This window comes from Phyllopteryx taeniolatus, chromosome 3 (assembly GCF_024500385.1).
Source record: "Phyllopteryx taeniolatus isolate TA_2022b chromosome 3, UOR_Ptae_1.2, whole genome shotgun sequence".
Classification (NCBI taxonomy): Eukaryota; Metazoa; Chordata; class Actinopteri; order Syngnathiformes; family Syngnathidae; genus Phyllopteryx; species Phyllopteryx taeniolatus.
The window spans coordinates 24,844,733-24,864,974 of record NC_084504.1 but is presented as its reverse complement, the minus strand read 5'-3'; the positions used below and the strand labels follow the sequence as shown (position 1 = coordinate 24,864,974).

The window sequence follows — 20,242 nt, the reverse complement described above, 5'->3', positions numbered from 1 at the left end:
AGGCTTCTGATTTCGAAACTGGTTATTCATCAATGTGTTGTGTATGTAATTACAGAATATGAGGTAATCTTTCATTTATATGGGTTCACAGTCGTAGCCCCCCCCCCCCCCCGAGGGAAGTCATAACTACGATGTGGCCCGTGACAAAAATGGGTTTGACACCCCTGATCTACAATGTGAATATTGGCCAGATAACACTCCTCAAATAGGGCCAAGATGCATGCTCCACAAACATAGCCGGTTTGTTGCAACACACTCCTCCATTGTCAAACATTCTCTCCTCTAACATGGCTGCAAAGCACTCAACAAACATGGCCGACATTCTGTAACAAACTCCACTAACATGGCTGCAACACACTCCAACAGTGTGGCAGACGGGCATTTTTTTGGTACAAAAAAAACCCACTAAATCCCAATTGAGAGCAGGTTCCATGGACACCCTGCATGTATTCAGCTGAGCATTCTTTGAGTTTGACGCCGTGTAGTCTTGTGACAGACGCTCAAAACAACAAAAAGCGACAGGACAGCCACCATGTTGTCTCCAGCCTTTGTTGTCTCTCCTGCCGATGCCGCTGTGGATGTTGACGACGATGTCTCTTCTGCTTTTTGCTCTCGTTGTGCACTTTTTGTTTGGACAGCCCAATGATCTCATCTGTTTCAGCACCACGTATTCTCTGAATTGGACGGCTCTCTTCTTTTTGAAGTCGACACTTCAAACCCTTCTTCTCGAGTCCTTATCGCTCCCCGTGATGTGCGCTCAATGCCGCCCCGCTCGCCTCTTTTCTCTCCCTCTCTCCATCCCCACTCTTTTGTCTTCGCTTCCTTTTCAGGCTGCGGCTCCTCGTCTTCCTCCAGACTGAAAGCCGAGCCTTCTTGTCCGCATCATCTCCTCCTTTTCTGCATTCCTTTTTTCTGCATTCCTTTTTTTTGTTCACTTTTTTTTTTCCTCTTCTCATCCCGTCCTTGTGTTCGCCCTTTCTCCCAAACCCACCCCTCAACTTCTATCCACACGCGCAATGGGGAGTGCAACACAGTCTTCAGAGTAAAATCCCCAAATGTGCTTGCATCCCATGAGACTGAACCACTTTTCATATTCTGTTTGTTCCAATTTGCTCCGAAATGATGTGTGCGCATTTTGCGTTGCCTCGGGACCAGTGAAGTTATTTCACATACTTTTTTATGTGGGGTACAAAATGTGCTCTGAGAGGAAAATAGGGAGGACGCTCGGAGTGCTGCGCTTCTTTGAAAGACAGCTTCGAGATATACAGTGGATATAAAAAGTCTAAACTCCCCTGTTCAAATGAGCCACATTAATCATTGCCAAACTTTTTGCACCATTAATGTGACCTATAACCTTTACAAAACAATTGGAAAAAACTGAGATCTTTTAGAGAGAGGACGTAAAATACAAACAACTGAGGTAATGTAGTTGCACAAGTGTACACACCCGCTGATAACTTGGGATAGCTAGCTGTGTTTAGAATCAATCACATTCAAACTCATGTTAAATTGGAGTCAGCACACACCTGCCTCCATTTCAAGTGCATCTGATTATTCCCAAATAAAGTTCACATGTTCTAGTAGGCCTTTTCCGGACATTTTTGTAGTCACATCTTACATCTATGGTCCTGCTGAGAGCTACCACAGCATCAGAGGGATCTCATTGTTCAAAGGTAACATTTTGGAGGACAGTGGTTTCAGATGACTCCAAAGTGTGGCCCACGTTGTTCTTTAATACAGATCACCATGCCTTTACATTATCAAGAGATCTGTAATATTTATTGTATTAGTTTCATTTTAAAAAATTGTTTTCCTTAATTTAATTTATTTAATAAATAACTTAAGTTATTTAATAGATAACTTACTATTTTTTTTATTTCATAAAAAAATAATGATAATAAGAAACAATTTTACACTTGCATTTAACTTTTATATTTTATTAAATAATTGGTAAATTCATTAAGTAAATACATTTTAAATCTTACAATTTAAAAATGAGCATCAATTGTTATTAAAATAAACTATTTTACATATTTTACTTGCCTGACCTGGTCCACCTGTTTGATTTAAAGATTAAATGTGGCGCCTGAGCACAAAGGGTTGGACACCCCTAGGCTAAAGGCTCCATGTTTTGGTGTCCACCAGGCGCCCTGTGGATGTGCATCGTACTGAACCCGCACTGCAAGGCAGAGCAGAAGTCGTCGTGGCTGCGGCAGCTACGCCGGTGGAACAGCGTGGACGTGTGCCCCTGGGAGGATGGAAACCACGGCAACGAGCTGCCCAACCTCACCCACTCGCTGCCTCAGGGTGCCCACGGCAACCAAGGTCGGTGAAGCATACCTTTTATTTGACCTGGCAATCACATTTTATCATGACAATTCAGTTTTTTTAAATATTTATATACTATGTGTGTGTGTTTGTGTGTATATATACATATCCATCCATCCATCCATCCATTTTCATAGCCGCTTATCCTCACAAGGGTCGGGTGTGTGTGTGTGTGTGTGTGTGTGTGTGTGTGTGTATATATATATATATATATATATATATGGCGGCACGGTGGACGACTGGTTAGAGCGTCTCCCGCCTGTGTGGAGTTTGCATGTTCTCCCCGTGCCTGCGTGGGTTTTCTCCGGGCACTCCGGTTTCCTCCCACATCCCAAAAACATGCATTAATTGGGGACTCTAAATTGCCCGTAGGTGTGAATGCGAGTGCGAATGTCGTTCGTTTATATGTGCCCTGCGATTGGCTGGCAACCAGTTCAGGGTGTACCCCGCCTCCTGCCCGATGATAGCTGGGATAGGCTCCAGCACGCCCGCAACCCTAGTGAGGAGAAACGGCTCAGAAAATGGATGGATGGATATATATATATATATATATATATATATATATATATATATATATATATATATATAATTATTATTTGTTTTAATACATTTTAAGATTTGTATCATTGTTGTTATTATTCTCTACTACCTGATGCTGATGAATGCACCTTCCTTCCCTCGCAGAGATGCGACCCCACAGGACTGTGTTCACACGGGCCATCGAGGCCTGCGACCTGCATTGGCAGGACCGTCACCTCCAGCACATCATCGCCAGTGACCTCTATGCCAACTACTGTTACCACGACAACCAGGAGGGCTCCCTCTTTGACGCACGCGGCTGGCCCTTGTGGCACGGTGAGTGGTGTCTATCGAAAAACAGTTGTTGCAGTGGATGTTGTCATAAACTTTACCTCTCTTTCTCTCTCTCTCGCCCTTGCTCTGTCTCGTTCTCTTAGAACACGTCCCAACAGCCTGCGCCAGGGTGGATGCTCTGCGATCCCACGGTTACCCGCGAGAAGCACTCCGACTGGCCATCGCCGTAGTGAACACGTTACGGCGGCAACAGCAGCGGCAACTTGAGCACTTCCGCCGGCACAAGAAAGGTAAGGCCTCATTTTTAGTACACATAAAATATTCTATCTTTTTCTGTTATGTATGCTAATAAATGCATTGCTTGTTTCAGAGTTGCTCCACAAAGGCCACACTTCCATTACCAACATGGAGGGCTGGGTGGGACACCCACTAGATCCCATCGGCACCCTCTTCAGCACCCTGACTGAGTCGGGACGGGTGGGAGAGGAGGGATCAAATATCTGCTTGGACCTCTCGGGTACTGCTAATGTATACATTATAATATACACAACTCAGCATGAATATATGAATGCATGTCTGGTGCAAATGAATTGCTTCGTACAGCAATTTTTCTTCACTTAGGGTTGAGACCCAAATCAGGTCCCAGGTCAGTTGTTATTCGAATTCCTTGTCAAAGGGCTTTTTGATTTGTGTTTGTCACTATTAATTAAGTTTAATAATAACGTATATTTTTGTGGGCATTTTTATGCACATTCTGACATATCATAAATACAACCCCAATTCCAATGAAGTTGGGACGTTGTGTTAAACATAAATAAAAACAGAATACAATGATTTGCAAATCATGTTCGACCTATATTTAATTGAATACACTATAAAGACAAGGTATTTCATGTTCAAACTGATAAACTTTATTGTTTTTAGCAAATAATCATTAACTTGGAATTTTATGGCTGCAACGCGTTCCGAAAAAGCTGGGACAGGGTCATGTTTACCACTGTGTTACATCACCTTTTCTTTTAACAACATTCAATAAACGTTTGGGAACTGAGGACACTAATTGTTGAAGCTTTGTAGGTGGAATTCTTTCCCATTCTTGCTTGATGTACAGCTTCAACTGTTCAACAGTCGTATTTTACGCTTCATAATGCGCTGCACATTTTCAATGGGAGACAAGTCTGGACTGCAGGCAGGCCAGTTTAGTACCCGCACTCTTTTACTACGAAGCCACGCTGTTGTAACACGTGCAGAATGTGGTTTGGCATTGTCTTGCTGAAATAAGCAGGGGCGTCCATGAAAAAGACGTTGCTTGGATGGCAGCATATGTTTCTCCAAAACCTGTATGTACCTTTCAGCATTAATGGTGCCTTCACAGATGTGTAAGTTACCCATGCCATTGGCACTAACACAGCCCCATACCATCACAGATGCTGGCTTTTGAACTTTGCGTCCATAACAGTCCGGATGGTTCTTTTCCTCTTTGGCCCGGAGGAGACGACATCCAAAATTCCAAATAAGCTGGGACAGGTGAAAAAAAAGACTGAGAAAGTTGTGGAATGCTCATCAAACACCTGTTGGGAACATCCCACAGGTGAACAGGCTAATTGGGAACAGGTGGTGCCATGATTGGGTATAAAAGGAGCTTCCCTGAATTGCTCAGTCATTAACAAGAAAAGATGGGGCGAGGTTCACCTCTTTGTGAACAAGTGCGTGAGAAAATAGTCGAACAGTTTAATGACAATGTTCTTCAACGTACAATTGCAAGGAATTTTGGGATTTCATCATCTACGGTCCATATCATCATCAAAAGGTTCAGAGAATCTGCATGTGTTACAACAGCGTGGCTTCGTAGTAAAAGAGTGCGGGTACTAAACTGGCCTGCCTGCAGTCCAGACTTGTCTCCCATTGAAAATGTGCGGCACGTTATGAAGCGTAAAATACGACTGTAATGTAGAAGCGTAAAATACGACTGTACATAAAGCAAGGAGGGGAAAGAATTCCACCTACAAAGCTTCAACAATTAGTGTCCTCAGTTCCCAAACATTTATTAAATGTTAAAAGAAAAGGTGACGTAACACAGTGGTAAACATGACCCTGTCCCAGCTTTTTCGGAACGCGTTGCAGCCATAAAAAGTTATTGATTATTTGCTAAAAACAATAAAGTTTATCAGTTTGAACTTGAAATATCTTGTCTTTGTAGTGTATTCAATTAAATATAGGTTAAACATGATTTGCAAATCATTGTATTCTGTTTTTATTTATGTTTAACACAAAGTCCCAACTTCATTGGAATTGGGGTTGTACATCATTTAAAAACAATAGCTAAGAAAATAATTTGGACCAACATAAAATATTGTGCATATATATATATATATTTTTTTTATGTGCAAATCTTTCCAGTTAGTGTATATTTACTAAATTTCCTTGACGCTCTTGTTTGACTGTGTTCAATTGCATTCTAACACAAAAAAATGCATTTACATTGCTAGTGAATGACATTCTTCACCCTGAAAAAAGAAGTAAAATATTACACATTCAAATTTGAGATCTTTTGCCAGTGTTATTAGACTGTGACTGTCTGAGACAGCACATTTTCTTTTTCAAATTTAAGCTACTCGAGTGGATCTCAATCTGAAAACCATCTCACCTCCATGCCTCTTCACAGACTGCTCCAGCGTGGTGACTCGGGCAGACCTCCAGCGGATGCCCGTGCAGAGACTGCTGGGTGACGGCGAGTCGTACGTGGCGCTGGCGGTGGAGACGGCCCTGATGGGCCTGGGCCAACAGCGTGTGATGCCCGACGGCCTGTACGCTCAGGAGAAGGTCTGCCGCAATGAGGAGCAGCTGCTGGCCAAGCTTCAGGAAGTTGAACTGGACGATTCGCTGGTCAAGATCTTCCGCAAAGAGGCCGTCTTTCTTCTTGAAGGTAGGTGGGATTGGTGGACTTGCATGTGTTTGTGTATAACAAGACAAAATGACGTCATTGCTTTTTTTTCAGCACAATACAGCGGTCCCCAACCTTTTTTGCGCAACAGAACAATTTTTACATAAAACCTAACTTAAATTTTGGCTGGTAACACAGAGCCAAAATAATTTACCAAGCAACAGCTCGGGACTTAGAAAAACTTGTGAATGCATTTATTATTTTTTTCATTTTGTGGTGCAAATAGAGACTAAGCTCTACCAAAATGAGCACTTAGCTTCGCAACACCCGGCCCATTGTGTCAGCACATACACACACACACATATACAACAGTGTGTTCATTTACCGTGCAGATTGCCACGACAGGGAGGAGTCAAAATTTGACTCCCGGCCCAACCCAAACCCCCATCCGCATCCAAACCGGGGCCTGGAGCGACCACCCACCTCTGGCTCTGTTTCTAATAGAGAGCGCCAGCTCCCCACGCCCCGTTCGGCCCCTGGAGGCTGGAACCCCACCACCCTGTGATGTGGTCTGTGGTCGAGGGGGTTTAAAATAACCCTCCCGAGACGACGGCGTGGGATGGGACATGAGAGAAGAGTGCAAGGCACGAGCATATGGTTTTTGACATCATTGTTTATCTTAACGCCACGTGGCCAAACGGATAGAACACTGTATGACTATGTCCATGTGTATTTTTACTATTTTTAAACATTATTTTCTCACTACGGGGTTACAAATGTGTCTGTCTACATGAAAACACAATACAAGAGCAAGCCAAACCACAGGTGGTGCCATAACACTGAACCATAAGGCCATTTTAGCCAATCAGAAGCCTGACGAAAATCATTTCCAGAAAGGCAAGTCAAAGTAATGAAAAACTACATGTTGAGTTAATTGAAGACTCACAGTTGTCCATCGGCATGAATGGTTTGTCTCGATGTGTCCTGCGATTGGCTGGCGACCTGTCAAGGCTGTACCCCGCCTCTCGCCAAAATCAGTTAACAAAGAAACCAGTGGTGACCGCATTCAACTAAATACAGTAGACCCCCGCATAGTCGAAAATAATAATTTTATTGTTTTTTGTGGTTTTTTTTGTTTGTTTGGTTTTTTTTTTTGCAGGGATGCAATGCAGCTATAGTGGTTGTTTGGGGCTGTTTTTCTTCAGCTGGAATTGGGGCCTTAGTCAAGGGGTAGGGAATTATGAACAGTTTCAAATAGCAGTCAGTGTTCGCACCAAACCTTCAGGCTTCTGCTAGAAAGCACAAAAAAAATTGCAAAAGCCTACTAGAACAGCTACACTTTATTTGGGGTTAAACAGAGGCACTTCAAATAGTGGCAGGTGTGTGCTGACTCCCATATACTTAACATAAGTACAGTTTACAGGTCACGTTCATGGTTTTGAAATGAATTATCTTGGTCATATTTTAATTTTTTTTTTGTCTCACAAAATCCAGTCATTTGAACAGGGGTGTGTAGACTTTTTATATTCACTTTTTATAAAAACAATGCTGAAAACATCATCATCATCCAACATGAATGTGTACAAGTAGCGTTCAACACAGGTAGTGTAAAAGGGGCTTGTGATATCAACCCAGAGTGTTTATGCTACATTTAAAAAAATATATATATATATACGTGTTTGTGTGCATTTGGCTAAATAGACAACTTGCTCTTTTCATTTTGTCTTTGACTGACGCGATCCTCTGTGTTGTTCCATGCAGCTGGGCCGTACTCCGGCCTCGGAGAGATCGTCCACAGAGAGAGCGTCCCCATGCACACCTTCGCCCGCTATCTCTTCACCTCCCTCCTACCTCATGACGCTGAACTGGCGTACAAAATTGCACTGAGAGCCATGCGGTAAGTGACACACACACACACACACACAAAAGAAGACGGATTTTTTCTTCTTTTTTTTTTAAACTGCTATTGTCTCTTGACCAGACACAAAACCATTCACAGCTACTGACATACATCCTTTTTGAGAGTGGGGGGATAGAACCACTGAGATCTGGACTTTCGGAACCCTCACCCCTTTTTAATGCACACAAGAATGAAAATGTTAAGCACTTAATCGGTGCTGAGTCATCGCCAAACAAATCAGGGCCCGTTGAGCAGTGGAGCACCGCTCTCTGGTGACTCAGCTGCGTCGTTAGCCACTCGACTAGCTCGCCGTCGTAAACACACACACACACACATGCATAAACTCATTTTTAAAGTCAAAGATCTGCATATTTCGTAAAAAGGTAATACATTGCAATAATGCAAAAAGTGTCATAAATTAATTTGGTCCATTTGAAGTGTAAGGGCAATCAGGTATAATAATTGGACTTTGGCAACTGTTAAACTATGAGACTTTCCTGAATAAAATGTCCTTTTTAACTCCATTTTCTCCCATTTTCATTAACAAACAGCTACAAGCAGGTTTTGTTTTTGGGGGGGCGTGTCCAGGTGAAAGGAGGTTGCGCTGGCACTTTGCGTGGCTTCCAAAGTTTGGGAAAGACCGATCTGCTTTACCACAAGGCAGTGACTTTTTAAGCCTCCCACCTCTTTTCTTCAGCTGTAATAAACTAATAAAATTGACAATGACATTTTAAAGAGGACATATGAATATAAATGTGCAATTATTATACCTGATGGTTATTTCACATAATTCCACACCGCACCCCTGCCATAAAGTCAAACATCTGCACATTTTGCTTGTTACATTTTTTGGTTTTAGTAACAAAAATTTATTACGTAACGCTCTGTCATCAGAAGAATCCCAACATTTATGACTTGATAAAGCTTTGTTTAAAACCTCTAACTCACGAATTTCCATACTGCGGTGGTGTGAGATTAAAAGTGCAATTGGGTTTTAGTATAATAATTACATATTTACATGAAGGAGATGCCCCCAACTCTGTGTTGAAGTGCATGGCTTTGAAAATTTGGGACCAACTGCTCCACTTCAAAACAAAGCCATTTTGCTGGTTAAAAATGTTTAAAATGAGTTGAACGAAATCACTACTTTGCATGTACCACATGTCGTCAGAAATTGGCCATTGGGTTTGTTTAATTAAGCTTGAAGCGCTCAATCATTTTTTTAAAAACTGGATTAATTCAGGATAGTGATAGTAGTGCCCTGTTTGATATCTTGTCATGTCTTCACTGAACCGCAGTGTGAGTGTGTTTAGTATTTGTGTGCGTGTTTGTGTTGGCCTCTGTCCTGCTCATGCCCGTGTGTGTGTGTGTGTGTGTGATCTCTGTATTTTGGGTCTCGTGTGTGTGTGTGTGTGTGTGTGTGTGTGTGTGTGTGTGTCTGTCTGTCTGTCAGCGTGTGTGTGTGCGCGCATCCGTGTATGGACAATGTGTGTTAATCAGACTGCGCTGCTGTGTTTTGATGTTGTGACTCGCGGGAGCTGGATCAGTGAATATTAATTACATTAATGAGAGTGTAATTAGTGTGGCTGTAATGAGGAGGAGGAGGGGGCACGTCCACACACATACGCTCACACGTGTGGGTGTGCTTGCAAAGGGCCAGCGGGAACTGGGAAGTGTGGGAAAAATGGTTTGAATGAAGTGGGAGTTTTCCCAGCTTTACCGGGACAGTGAACGCATCACACTTGAATTGATTGAAGGCAAACAAGTGCTCACCACTGCTTCTCACTCCTCAAACTTTTCCCCGAGTCAGCCTCCCTCACTTGTTACTCCTCCGTACGCCCCGCTGTGGTGCCAAACAGGCCGATTTAGAATAATACGGGCCACTTATGGATGCTCCTGGGAGCCCGGTGGTGTCTACTCAGCACATAATGAATGCCTGTAATGTAGCGTAGTGTAATACGAGAGCGTATAGCTCACCGCTCCCACGGGACGGCGGACAGTTAAATATAGGGGAGGAGGTAAAGGAGCCAGGGTTATTTTAATGGCCCCATTATAACATTATCATTGATACATGCACAGAAAGAAGGAGAGAGGAAGAGAAGGAGACCTTTTCACATCACATGCTTTTTGTATTTGTCTTCATCTGGCTGCTTCACTGCAGCCATTTAATCACTTATGTAATGAGACTATTTTTTTTTCCATGGCAATTTAGTATCAATTTATACAAAAAGTAAGGCAGTGAAATAGGAAGAAAACTGACATTTATGACTTGATAAAGCTTTGTTTTAACCCTCGGATTCTCAAACTGTGGTGCGCAAGATAAAAAGTGTAATGACAATGTAGCATAATAATTACATTTTCACATTGTTTTTCTCCAAGTGTGATGTTTTTTTCACAAAATACAAAATAAAAAGGATTAATATGACAATTTCTTCCATAAAATGTCATTCGTTCATTAAAACGGTTAAAAACTAGAATTGTTTTGACCATTTTTGGGGGGAGGGGTGTACTTATTTTTATGAACATTTCTCTCAGTGGTAACACCTAGTGAAACAAGCATATATATGTAATGATTTTTTCAATGAAAATACACGAGCGTTCAAGTAAAAATTGAGTAAATAAACATTTGCATTTGTCTTCCTACAGTTATTTTGCTTTTAAAAGTCAGTTTTAAACATGTCGTCCTTCACTTTATGTACGCTACATTTCCTAGTAACGCATCAGCTCAGCGTGGGAGGACCAAAAGCGAGGCGGAGCTCACTGATTGGTTTGTGAGTGTACCAGAGTTTAAAATCAAAAATTTGGAGGAGGAGGAGGAGGAGATGAAGAAGCAGAATCTTAATCTTGTTGCTCTTGCACATTCTCCTTATCTGAGCTCCTCCAAAACCGAGAAGCTGAATCCGAAGCGCCTGGTATTATCATAGGAGATTTCCATAGGCGATACGAGACTTGCAAATGCTAATGAAGCTAGATCCTCGCTATAATCCACAACCTTTGATCCGCTGCATAATCTTTGCCGACGCAGCACTGTTTATGCTATCGTTGCGACAATGTTAACGCAATGATATTGTTTTTTAAATTTGGGCCAGACACCTCACACGTCGTACTGTTTTAAAAGTGTAATGTTTAAAACAGCTCAGATACAGATTGTGCAGGAGTGGCTTATAAAGTGTGTGTTGGAACTCTGTGAGGTTCTGTAAAGAAGTGACAAGGTTTCAAGGGTGGTTTCTGTATGGATGTGGCTCTTGTCTGCCGATGTGTAGCTTAGCTGATGGATGACCACTCGAGGAGTGACGAGGGCCGAAGGGTGTTTACAATCGAGATGAGGACAGGACCGTGACACAGGGGAGGGTTGGTCATCATGGTGATGTTAACCAGAAACCTCATCTGGGGACCTCGGGATTGGAGTAAAACTCGGATGTGCTGTTTGTTTCTGCTTTTTTGCTTTTGTAGCCAGACATAGCTTAAGGTTTTCTAGTGATACCACCAACTCAGTTTCCCATTGAGATCAATTGTATTTGCAATACAGTGAACTCCTTGCCGAGTCGACAAATTCACTTATTCATAATTATTCCTGGCAAATAGGAAAGTAGTCATAGGTGTCAAGGAAGTAAAGTGGACCCCCGCATTTCTTTTAGTTTTTTCTTTTTTAGGGGGGAACCAACCCCGAAAATGCTAATGGGAGTGTATCCCCGCTTATTCAAGAAGTTGGGGGTTTAAAAAACAAAAAATCATAAATTTTTTAATTTTTTTAAATGCAATTATAATGGGTGTCAATTATCCACGGATCTTCTCAGTCCCTATTTCCCCAAATAGCGGGGGTCCATTGTATGTTGAAACCATACAGGCTAACATCCTTGGATGTCACTGAGGGAAGAGCTAAGTTAGCCTGGGTTGTTAGTTGAAGTTACGGAGAGACTTTCCCGCCAGTGCATGTACACGCGCATTTTATTTCTTTTCAAAATCAAATCATCTGTAAGCCATTTATTTTTATTTTTATTTGAAATTATCTTGAACTGTTCTAGGATAATTGTTTGTGGTATACTTATGGTTGAAACTGTAAATATAGGCAATTATTACATTTTTTTTTTTAGGGGTGTGTCAATTATACTTATGGGTTTCCTATAATTGGTTCCAGAGTCAGAGAGCAGAATTACTTAGTAGTTAGCACATCTGTCTCACAGTTTTGAGGTTCTGGGTTCGAATCGTGAGTTTTTTAATGTTTGCTACTAGTTTGTACTCCGCCTTCCTCCCACATTCCAAAAGCATGCATGTTAACATCATTGAAGATTCTAAACTGGTCATGGGTGTGAGTATGAGTGGGAATGGTTTGTCTACACTGTATGTGCCCTGTAATTGGCTGATGCACAGTCCAGTATGTAACCTGCCTCTTGTCCAAAGTCAGCGGGGATAGGCTCCAGCTCAGCGCGACCCAAATGAAGGCAAACGCTATAGAAAATGGATGCATGCATGGCCTCTGCACAGAGAACTTTTCTACGCACCCTACATCCACTATTTTGCATCCCACAGCAGGGGTCCTACTGTACTTGTGCTTGAGTGAATGCTTGCGCAACAGTCCGTGGATAGGCTAGGGAACAAAAGCCCAGTATGGATTTCCACTCCCAACACGTTGAGGAGGTTATTTTTCAGCGGTCCCGGCCGGCCTCTTGAGCTCCCATCCAATGGAGGCCCTCTGGCTCTCTCTCTGGTGCAACCCAAACAAAGCGCGGAATGTTGATGAGGCCTCCATCTTTTTTACCCAGGGCCCTTTTTTCTTTGCTTTGCCGCACCCCGGGAATCTTCCAGAAGGGCCCCCAGTGTGGAGGAGGCTTTTAGCGAATGAAAAGTGGAGTGTCTTCAACTCACCCATTTCAAATGAAATCAACCACTAATATAATGTGAAATTTTAAAACAACACTGGCAGATATACTCGAGCTTTTTGGCCACAAGTGGCAACCTTATGGCAGCTAATGGTAGAAGCTGACATAGCAGTCTTCATCGTCACCAAGTACTCCAAACAGAAAACAGTCACAATATCCAAATCAAAGTATTTTGTTGACATTTTAGTAATTTGAGTAAGCTGTCTTTTATTTTTCTGCACTTGGTTTTTAAATGGTTTTAATCATGGAAAGCACATTGATTTACCTTGTGTATTAAATGTGCTGTATAAATAAATTTGCTTTGCCTTCCACACAAATAATTGGATCTCTAGAGGGCCTCCCCACCCATCAAGTATGAAATTAAACAACCAAGCCTTGATCTGCCTCTTTCTGAAAATGTGTCTGGAAGCAAGCCCTTCTGCGCTTCCACGTAATAACTGACCCCATATTGACTTTCTCAACACATCACAGCTCGGCTGGGTGAATATCCAGAGCCACTTTCAAGGTAGTCACAACCCCATGGTCAAAATGTGGTTGTGGTACTCAGACTCCCTCTGGTGGAACATGAAAAACATCACTGACCAAGTACAGTTCAGTTGTGTTTAACGTTTAATACATTTGCTTTAAATGTTTAAGAACAGTTAATTTTTAACATGTATTTAGGTACCATTTTTATTTAACTTTTATGTGCATTGCATTTGAATTCATGCCGCTTGCTTATCATCATTAGGTTTGCGGGTGAGCTCGAGCCTATTCCAGCTGACTTTTGGTGGGATTGGTGTAAACCCTGGACTGGTTGTCAGCCAGTCACAGGACACGTGTAGACAAATAACCATTCACTCTCACATTCACACCTAAGGACACTTGAGAGTCTTCAATTGACCTAAGAAGTTTTTTGTAATGTGGAAGGAAGCTGGAGACCCAGTAAATGCACGCAAGAATGGGGAGAACATTAAAACTCCACAAAGAAAGGTCAGAGCACACAAACGCCACAACTTCAGAATTGTGAGGCGGATGTGCTAACACTCTTCCACCTCTACTATGCATAGCAAAAATCCGCCAATATGTATCTCCTAAAAGGGGTCTAGCTATAGATGGTGGCAAAGCAATTAAAACGGACAAAACGGCATGAAATGGTGCTAAAAAGGTTAAAACGAAGAGGATCATAAAGCATCAACACCATGCATCTAGCATGTACACAATCTTCAACCCACAGTACATAAATGTAAACATTAACATATTTAGTTCAGTTGAAATTTTCATCACACAAACGTTAAATTAAATTCATTAAATTCAGCTTTTGGCATTCACACACAGCAGTAAATGTTGTGAAATACAGGCAAAATAGACTTCACTGACTGTTAGTAGCTACCTCAGCAGAAAAACCTTTCACTTTGTCTCACTTTGACTTTGTGCATGAGGTACATTCAAGCACCGCCAGCAAAAAAGGACATAAATACACATGAAAAAACACATCAATGTGCTAACAACGACACCAAGATTCCACAAGATGGCGCCAAAATAATGCTTTCATTCCGTTGGCCCAAGCAGAAACACAGCAAATAGACAAGTTTTTCGAGTGAGTAACAGAAATCGCTTCCCCCTTTGCAAATGCTGAACCACAAATATGCGGAGGTTGTATGTATATCGGGGTATGGCTCCTTTAAAAGAAGCATTGCAACTGTTCCGTGGACTTCTTTAGGGAGGAAAAAAAAAAAAAAAGGAGCATTTTTCCAGCGAGCGCTAATGTTCACGGTAGCATGTACCGGCAACAGGGTTATTATCACTGTCTCTCTTGCAAAAGCAAATGCAAAATGCAAAAGTTGTCTGTCATGCAGAAAGTGGAGTGCTTTTCAACGCGCTTTTATACAGGACATCATCACATGCGGCGGGAATTGAAAGTTGGCATTTAGCAGCGCGTTGCTTTTTACTAGGCTGCTTTGATGTGTTCCAAAAGGGCAGGTGTGCGTGTGTGCGCGCGCGTGTACGTGTATATGTGTGTGCGTGTATGTATGTGTGTGTGTGTGTGTGGTGTGTGTGTTCCGGTATTTGTTTGATGTGTGTCCAGGCCCTGTGTGGCTGGAAGGTGAATCCCTTAATTTCCCCGCGGACTCAATTAGCTTTGTGATTGGTGGAGAGGAGGCCAGGTTGCTGCCTTGCGAAGCGGAGGAGACCTTTTGAAAAGCGAGCCGTGAAGCGGAATCGGAGATGAAGCGGTCACGCGGTGGGCCTCGCAAGACTCGGCCCACCCCGTGTCGTCGTGACGATGATGATGATGAGAGGGTGAGGCTCCTCCGTCCGCAGCAGGTGTTGCTTAGCTCTGAGTTGATTAGGAGCAATTTGAGTGTCGTTCACGCTTGCGTCCTCGCTGATTAAATCCAAAGTTGAAGGTAAATTGCAGGCACAGGCTAACTGTTATCCCCCCAGTGAACACGTTTTCATTTCCAAGTCCCTTTCAGACGCTTAACATTTTTTCTTCTTCCTCTGATTCATGCACTGGGCACCCTGCATCCAGTGATGTGTTTTATATTTAATACAGAGTAGTCATTCGATTTATGTATGTGGAACTTCTCTCATAAGGTGTTAGTGTTGCTTCGCTTGTGAGTGCCCTTCTGAATTTCTGATTCTGTTTCTGCTGACTTTCCTGTGTGCTTGTGAATTTCTATTCCTGTTCCTGGTGGTTCTCTCTGCATCCTTCTTAGTTTGTCTTCCTCCTTACTCTCTCCTTCTGAATTTGTTCCTGTTCCTGATGGTTTTCTGTGTCCTTTTGAATTTCTCTCCCTGTTTCCGAAGGTTTTCTGTGCTTCTAAATTTCTGTTCCTGTTCCTGATACTTTCTCTGTGTCCTCCTGAATTTGTTCCTGTTCCCTATGCTTCTCTCTGTGTCCTTATTAATTTCTGTTCCTGTTCCCGATGGTGTCCTGCCTAGCAACAGGTGGTTGTGCCTGGCCAGGAGTAGGAATCCAGAATAAGCCCAATTTTTTTCTTCTTTCTGCTGCATGAAATACAATTCATCCCAAGGACACACTCTGCATTAGGAACAGTTTTTCATTATTTCCATGTATTTTATATTTAATACAGAGTACAGGCATTTAATTGCAAATTAATTTTGAGAGTAATTTATTTACAGTGTTTGACTTCTTATTCCTGTTTCTGTCCATCGGCACTGCACTTTTCCCTGTATTTTATATTAAGTACAAAATAGTTTATTAACTGTACAGTCGTTTTCAAAGGAACCAATTAGTTTATATGATATACAGTAACTCATTAAAAATGACTCCCGTCTTACATTTTTATGAATATTTTCTGATAGGTTTTCATGGGATAACTCAATAAATGACACTTGGCTACTCTATAAAGTAGCGGTGTACAACTTGTACAATAGTGTAAACTTACTTTCCCCTCAAAATAACTCAACTCACTGCAATTCCTCACGTCAAACCAGCCGGCAACAAAAGTGAGTACACCCCTAAGTGAGAATGTTGATATTTTGGGATCTCATCATGTGCTTCCGTCTCCCCTGTTCAGGTTGCCCGTGTTGGAGTCAACGGCGTCGTCCGGCGACCTGTCCCGGCCACACCACATCGTGTCAGTGGTGCCCAACCGCTACCCGCGCTGGTTCACCCTCAGCCACATCGAGTCTCAGCAGTGTGAGCTGGCCTCCACCATGCTCACCGCCGCCAAAGGTGCGCACTCCAGCACATGTGTACGCTACACGGGCCAAACGTATTGGGACAAAATACATGCTGATCTAGCCGGGGCGGACACACTTTTGTGCTCGAGGGCTGAGCCAAAAATTTGTATTCAAGTAAGAGTACTGTTACTTTGGAATAATATTACTCATGTAAAAAGTTGTCCTCTAAATACTTCAGTAAGAGTAACTATTCCTTGAAAAAAAATACACAGTACACAGTAACTGGTGAATAATTTCTGAATTTTGTGTTTTTGGAATAGTACATGAACGTCAAATAGACAAAAATATAACATAGGAATATTCAAATTCAAATAATTGGCCAACGTTAACGACACTGCTTTAAAAAAATGTATTTTAAACTTTTTTGTCTCCACACGCAAAACAGCAGAGTCGGTTCACCAGACACAGCTGATTAATTATACAATTATATATGATTTGACACTCACATTATTCAGCAATTTTCATTACTCAAAAACAATTGAGTTGTGCCAACTCACACCTTTACCTTCCAGTGCGGTGCATACATGGAAGATTGCTTTTTCTTCCTGCTCCCCTCGAATGTGCACAACTGCAATTCGCGTTGACCTGCTGGTTTTATTCGGCAGAAATTACATTTTGCAAACGGACAGAGACAGCCTATTTTATGTTCCTCGCGTTCCAAGTGGAGTTCTGTTCTTTTTCATAGTCCACCCATGCAGTGAGCCCACTCCTCGCACTCGCACTCATCCTAAAATGTGTTCGACGGGGTTCTTTTGGTTGTTCAGGTGACAGTCGCAGGCTGGAGACGGTCCTGGAGTCCATCCAGAAAAATATCCACTCGTCTTCTCACATCTTCAAACTGGCGCAGGATGCGTTCAAGATCGCCACTCTGATGGACAGCTTGCCCGACATCACGCTACTAAAAGTTGCCCTGGAGCTGGGACTGCAGGTAACAGTGTGGCACCATCCGCTACATACAATTGTCATACAACACACTTGTTAGCTTACTTACTGACATTTTACTTATTCTTGTTCTTGTCCTGATCAGGTGATGAGAATAACGCTGTCCACGTTAAACTGGAGGCGGCGGGAAATGGTGCGCTGGTTAGTCACATGTGCCACTGAAGTTGGTAAGTGATCGTGCCTGGTTCTGTCTCGATGTCGTACACAATTTAGAAGCATTTTCTACAAAACATTTTTTTTAAATTTGTATTTATTTAATTTTTTAATCCAAAAAAATGAATGACGAGCTTTTGTTAATTCCTTGTTAGGCAATAATTATTTTTGTAGTACATAACTTTTTATGTTTGATATTAAAATAGTTTTTTTTTTAATATATTATTTTAGAACCAATTCCTATTTAAATGGCAAACAATTTTAAAATGAAGTTTTTACAAATGTAAATAGAATACAAATTATGTAATTTGGTGTATTTTAATATTTTATTTCCATTTTTTATATATTCACGTTTTTTTCATTTGATGAGTTGACAATTGGAATGTTTTTTCACATACAGTATATACACCTATATTTTAATAAAACTTCTAATAGATTTATTTTTAATAATTCACTTTTTTAATTTATCATTTTAATCCTAATGCCCAATTAAAAAACATTTAGAATCTTATTCTGTTGTGTACCTGTAAAACATTTATTTATTTTGTATATTTTATACAATTTTGATTTTCTATATAATATTTATTTTTATTTTAGATTATTTCATCATGATAAATAATAAATAAATTAATGAATTAAAATTATTTTAATTCTTTTCAAGATTACGTTTGATATAATTTCATTTTTTGTAATATTTCTATTCTATTAATTTCATTTGTAAAATAAAAAAATATATACAACATATTTTATTTTATTCATTCATTCACCCTTCCGCTTATCCTCACTAGGGTCACGGGCGTGCTGGAGCCTATCCCAGCAATCTTTGGGCGAGAGGCGGGGTACACCCTGAACTGGTCGCCAGCCAATCGCAGGGCACATAGAAAGAAACTACCATTCGCACTCACATTCACACCTACGGGCAATTTAGAGTCTTCAATTAACCTACCATGCATGTTTTTGGGATGTGGGAGGAAACCGGAGTACCCGGAGAAAACCCACGCAGGCACGGGAGAACATGCAGACTCCACATAGGCGGGGCTGGGATTTGAACCCCGGTCCTCAGAACTGTGAGGCAAATGTGCTAACCAGTCGCTCACCGCGCCGCCATATTTGATGTATTTATAATTTTTTAATCATTTAATATTTTTAATATTTTTATTCTGTTCATTGTACAGATGTGCCTCACAAGGTTGATTTGGTCTGTGAACACACTCACAACTATTTGATGGAAATGCCATTAATCCGTTCCAGCGCTCCCCCACCCCACCCCCCCAAAAAATAATACAAAATTTGCAACAAGCAAAATGGCACGCTACAGTGTTTTACTTTAGTAAAACATAAAGTAATACATAATTAAACAGAATGGAAAGAATTAAACAGTGTATGCCTCATGATAATTCAATGGGAATTGTGTTGCACACGTACTGTAGTGGGTAGCCATTCCTAATGCAGCCTCTCTTTTTCTTCCAAAAGTTGACCACCTCATGCGTGTGTGTGTGTGTTTGTGTCAGGTGTGTACGCGCTGGACAGCATCATGCAGAGCTGGTTCACTCTGTTCACACCCACCGAGGCCACCAGCATCGTGGCCACCACGGTCATGTCCAACAGCACCATCGTGCGCCTGCACCTGGACTGCCACCAGCAGGAGAACCTGGCGTCGTCAGCGCGCACCCTGGCCCTGCAGTGCGCCATGAAGGACCCCCAGAACTGCGCCCTGTCGGCTCTAACGCTCTGCGAAAAGGACCACATTGCCTTCGAGACAGCCTACCAGATTGTACTGGACGCCGCCGCCACGGGCATGAGCTACACGCAGCTGTTCACCATTGCGCGCTACATGGAGCACCGTGGGTACCCCATGCGCGCGTACAAGCTGGCCACGCTGGCCATGGCTCACCTCAACCTCAGCTACAACCAGGACACGCACCCGGCCATCAATGACGTGCTGTGGGCCTGCGCGCTCAGCCACTCGCTGGGCAAGAACGAGCTGGCCGCCGTCATCCCGCTGGTGGTGAAGAGCGTCAAGTGCGCCACGGTGCTCTCGGACATTTTGCGTCGGTGCACGCTGACCACGCCGGGCATGGTGTCGGCGCTGCACAGCCGACGGAACTCGGGCAAGCTCATGTCGCTGGACAAGGCGCCGCTTAGGCAGCTGCTGGACGCCACCATCGGGGCCTACATCAACACCACGCACTCGCGCCTCACGCACATCAGCCCGCGCCACTACAGCGAGTTCATTGAGTTCCTGGGCAAGGCGCGCGAGACCTTCATGATGGCGCACGACGGACACATCCAGTTCACGCAGTTCATAGACAACCTGAAACAAATCTACAAGGGCAAAAAGAAACTCATGATGCTGGTGAGGGAGCGCTTCGGCTGAGCTCCGCTACTTTTATACCGAGTCGAGTCGGCTTTTTTTTTTTTTTTTTTTTTTTTTTTTTTTTTTGAACTTTCCGGGAAAGAAAAAGAAAAAAAAAAAAGGAGAGGATGTCGAAACGAAGCGATGAAGCGGAAAAGGAAAAAACTAACTCCACAGAGCCACACGCGGTATTATTGTTCTTGCTGTTGTTCTCGTTACAAACATTATCGCTATTATCATTATTGATAATAATAATATTACTACTACGTGTACAGAAGTGTTTTTTTTTTATT

At 42.3% G+C, this 20,242-nt stretch overlaps 1 protein-coding gene across 2 annotated transcripts in view; it reads left to right on the top strand.

Annotated features, from left to right (window-relative positions):
• Nucleotides 1-20,242, top strand: part of LOC133475255 (zinc finger SWIM domain-containing protein 6) — a 74,683-nt gene that overhangs the window by 52,559 nt on the left and 1,882 nt on the right. For both annotated transcript variants that reach the window (XM_061767836.1, XM_061767837.1), the window contains exons 5-14: nucleotides 2,146-2,325; nucleotides 3,013-3,183; nucleotides 3,285-3,431; nucleotides 3,512-3,658; nucleotides 5,807-6,067; nucleotides 7,787-7,922; nucleotides 16,333-16,490; nucleotides 17,263-17,426; nucleotides 17,526-17,607; nucleotides 19,105-20,242. The exon at nucleotides 19,105-20,242 is cut by the window's right edge and continues 1,882 nt beyond it. In XM_061767836.1, coding sequence (XP_061623820.1) covers nucleotides 2,146-2,325; nucleotides 3,013-3,183; nucleotides 3,285-3,431; nucleotides 3,512-3,658; nucleotides 5,807-6,067; nucleotides 7,787-7,922; nucleotides 16,333-16,490; nucleotides 17,263-17,426; nucleotides 17,526-17,607; nucleotides 19,105-19,970 — 2,312 coding nt within the window. In that variant the 3' untranslated portion in view covers nucleotides 19,971-20,242. The remainder of the gene's footprint in view (nucleotides 1-2,145; nucleotides 2,326-3,012; nucleotides 3,184-3,284; nucleotides 3,432-3,511; nucleotides 3,659-5,806; nucleotides 6,068-7,786; nucleotides 7,923-16,332; nucleotides 16,491-17,262; nucleotides 17,427-17,525; nucleotides 17,608-19,104) is intronic.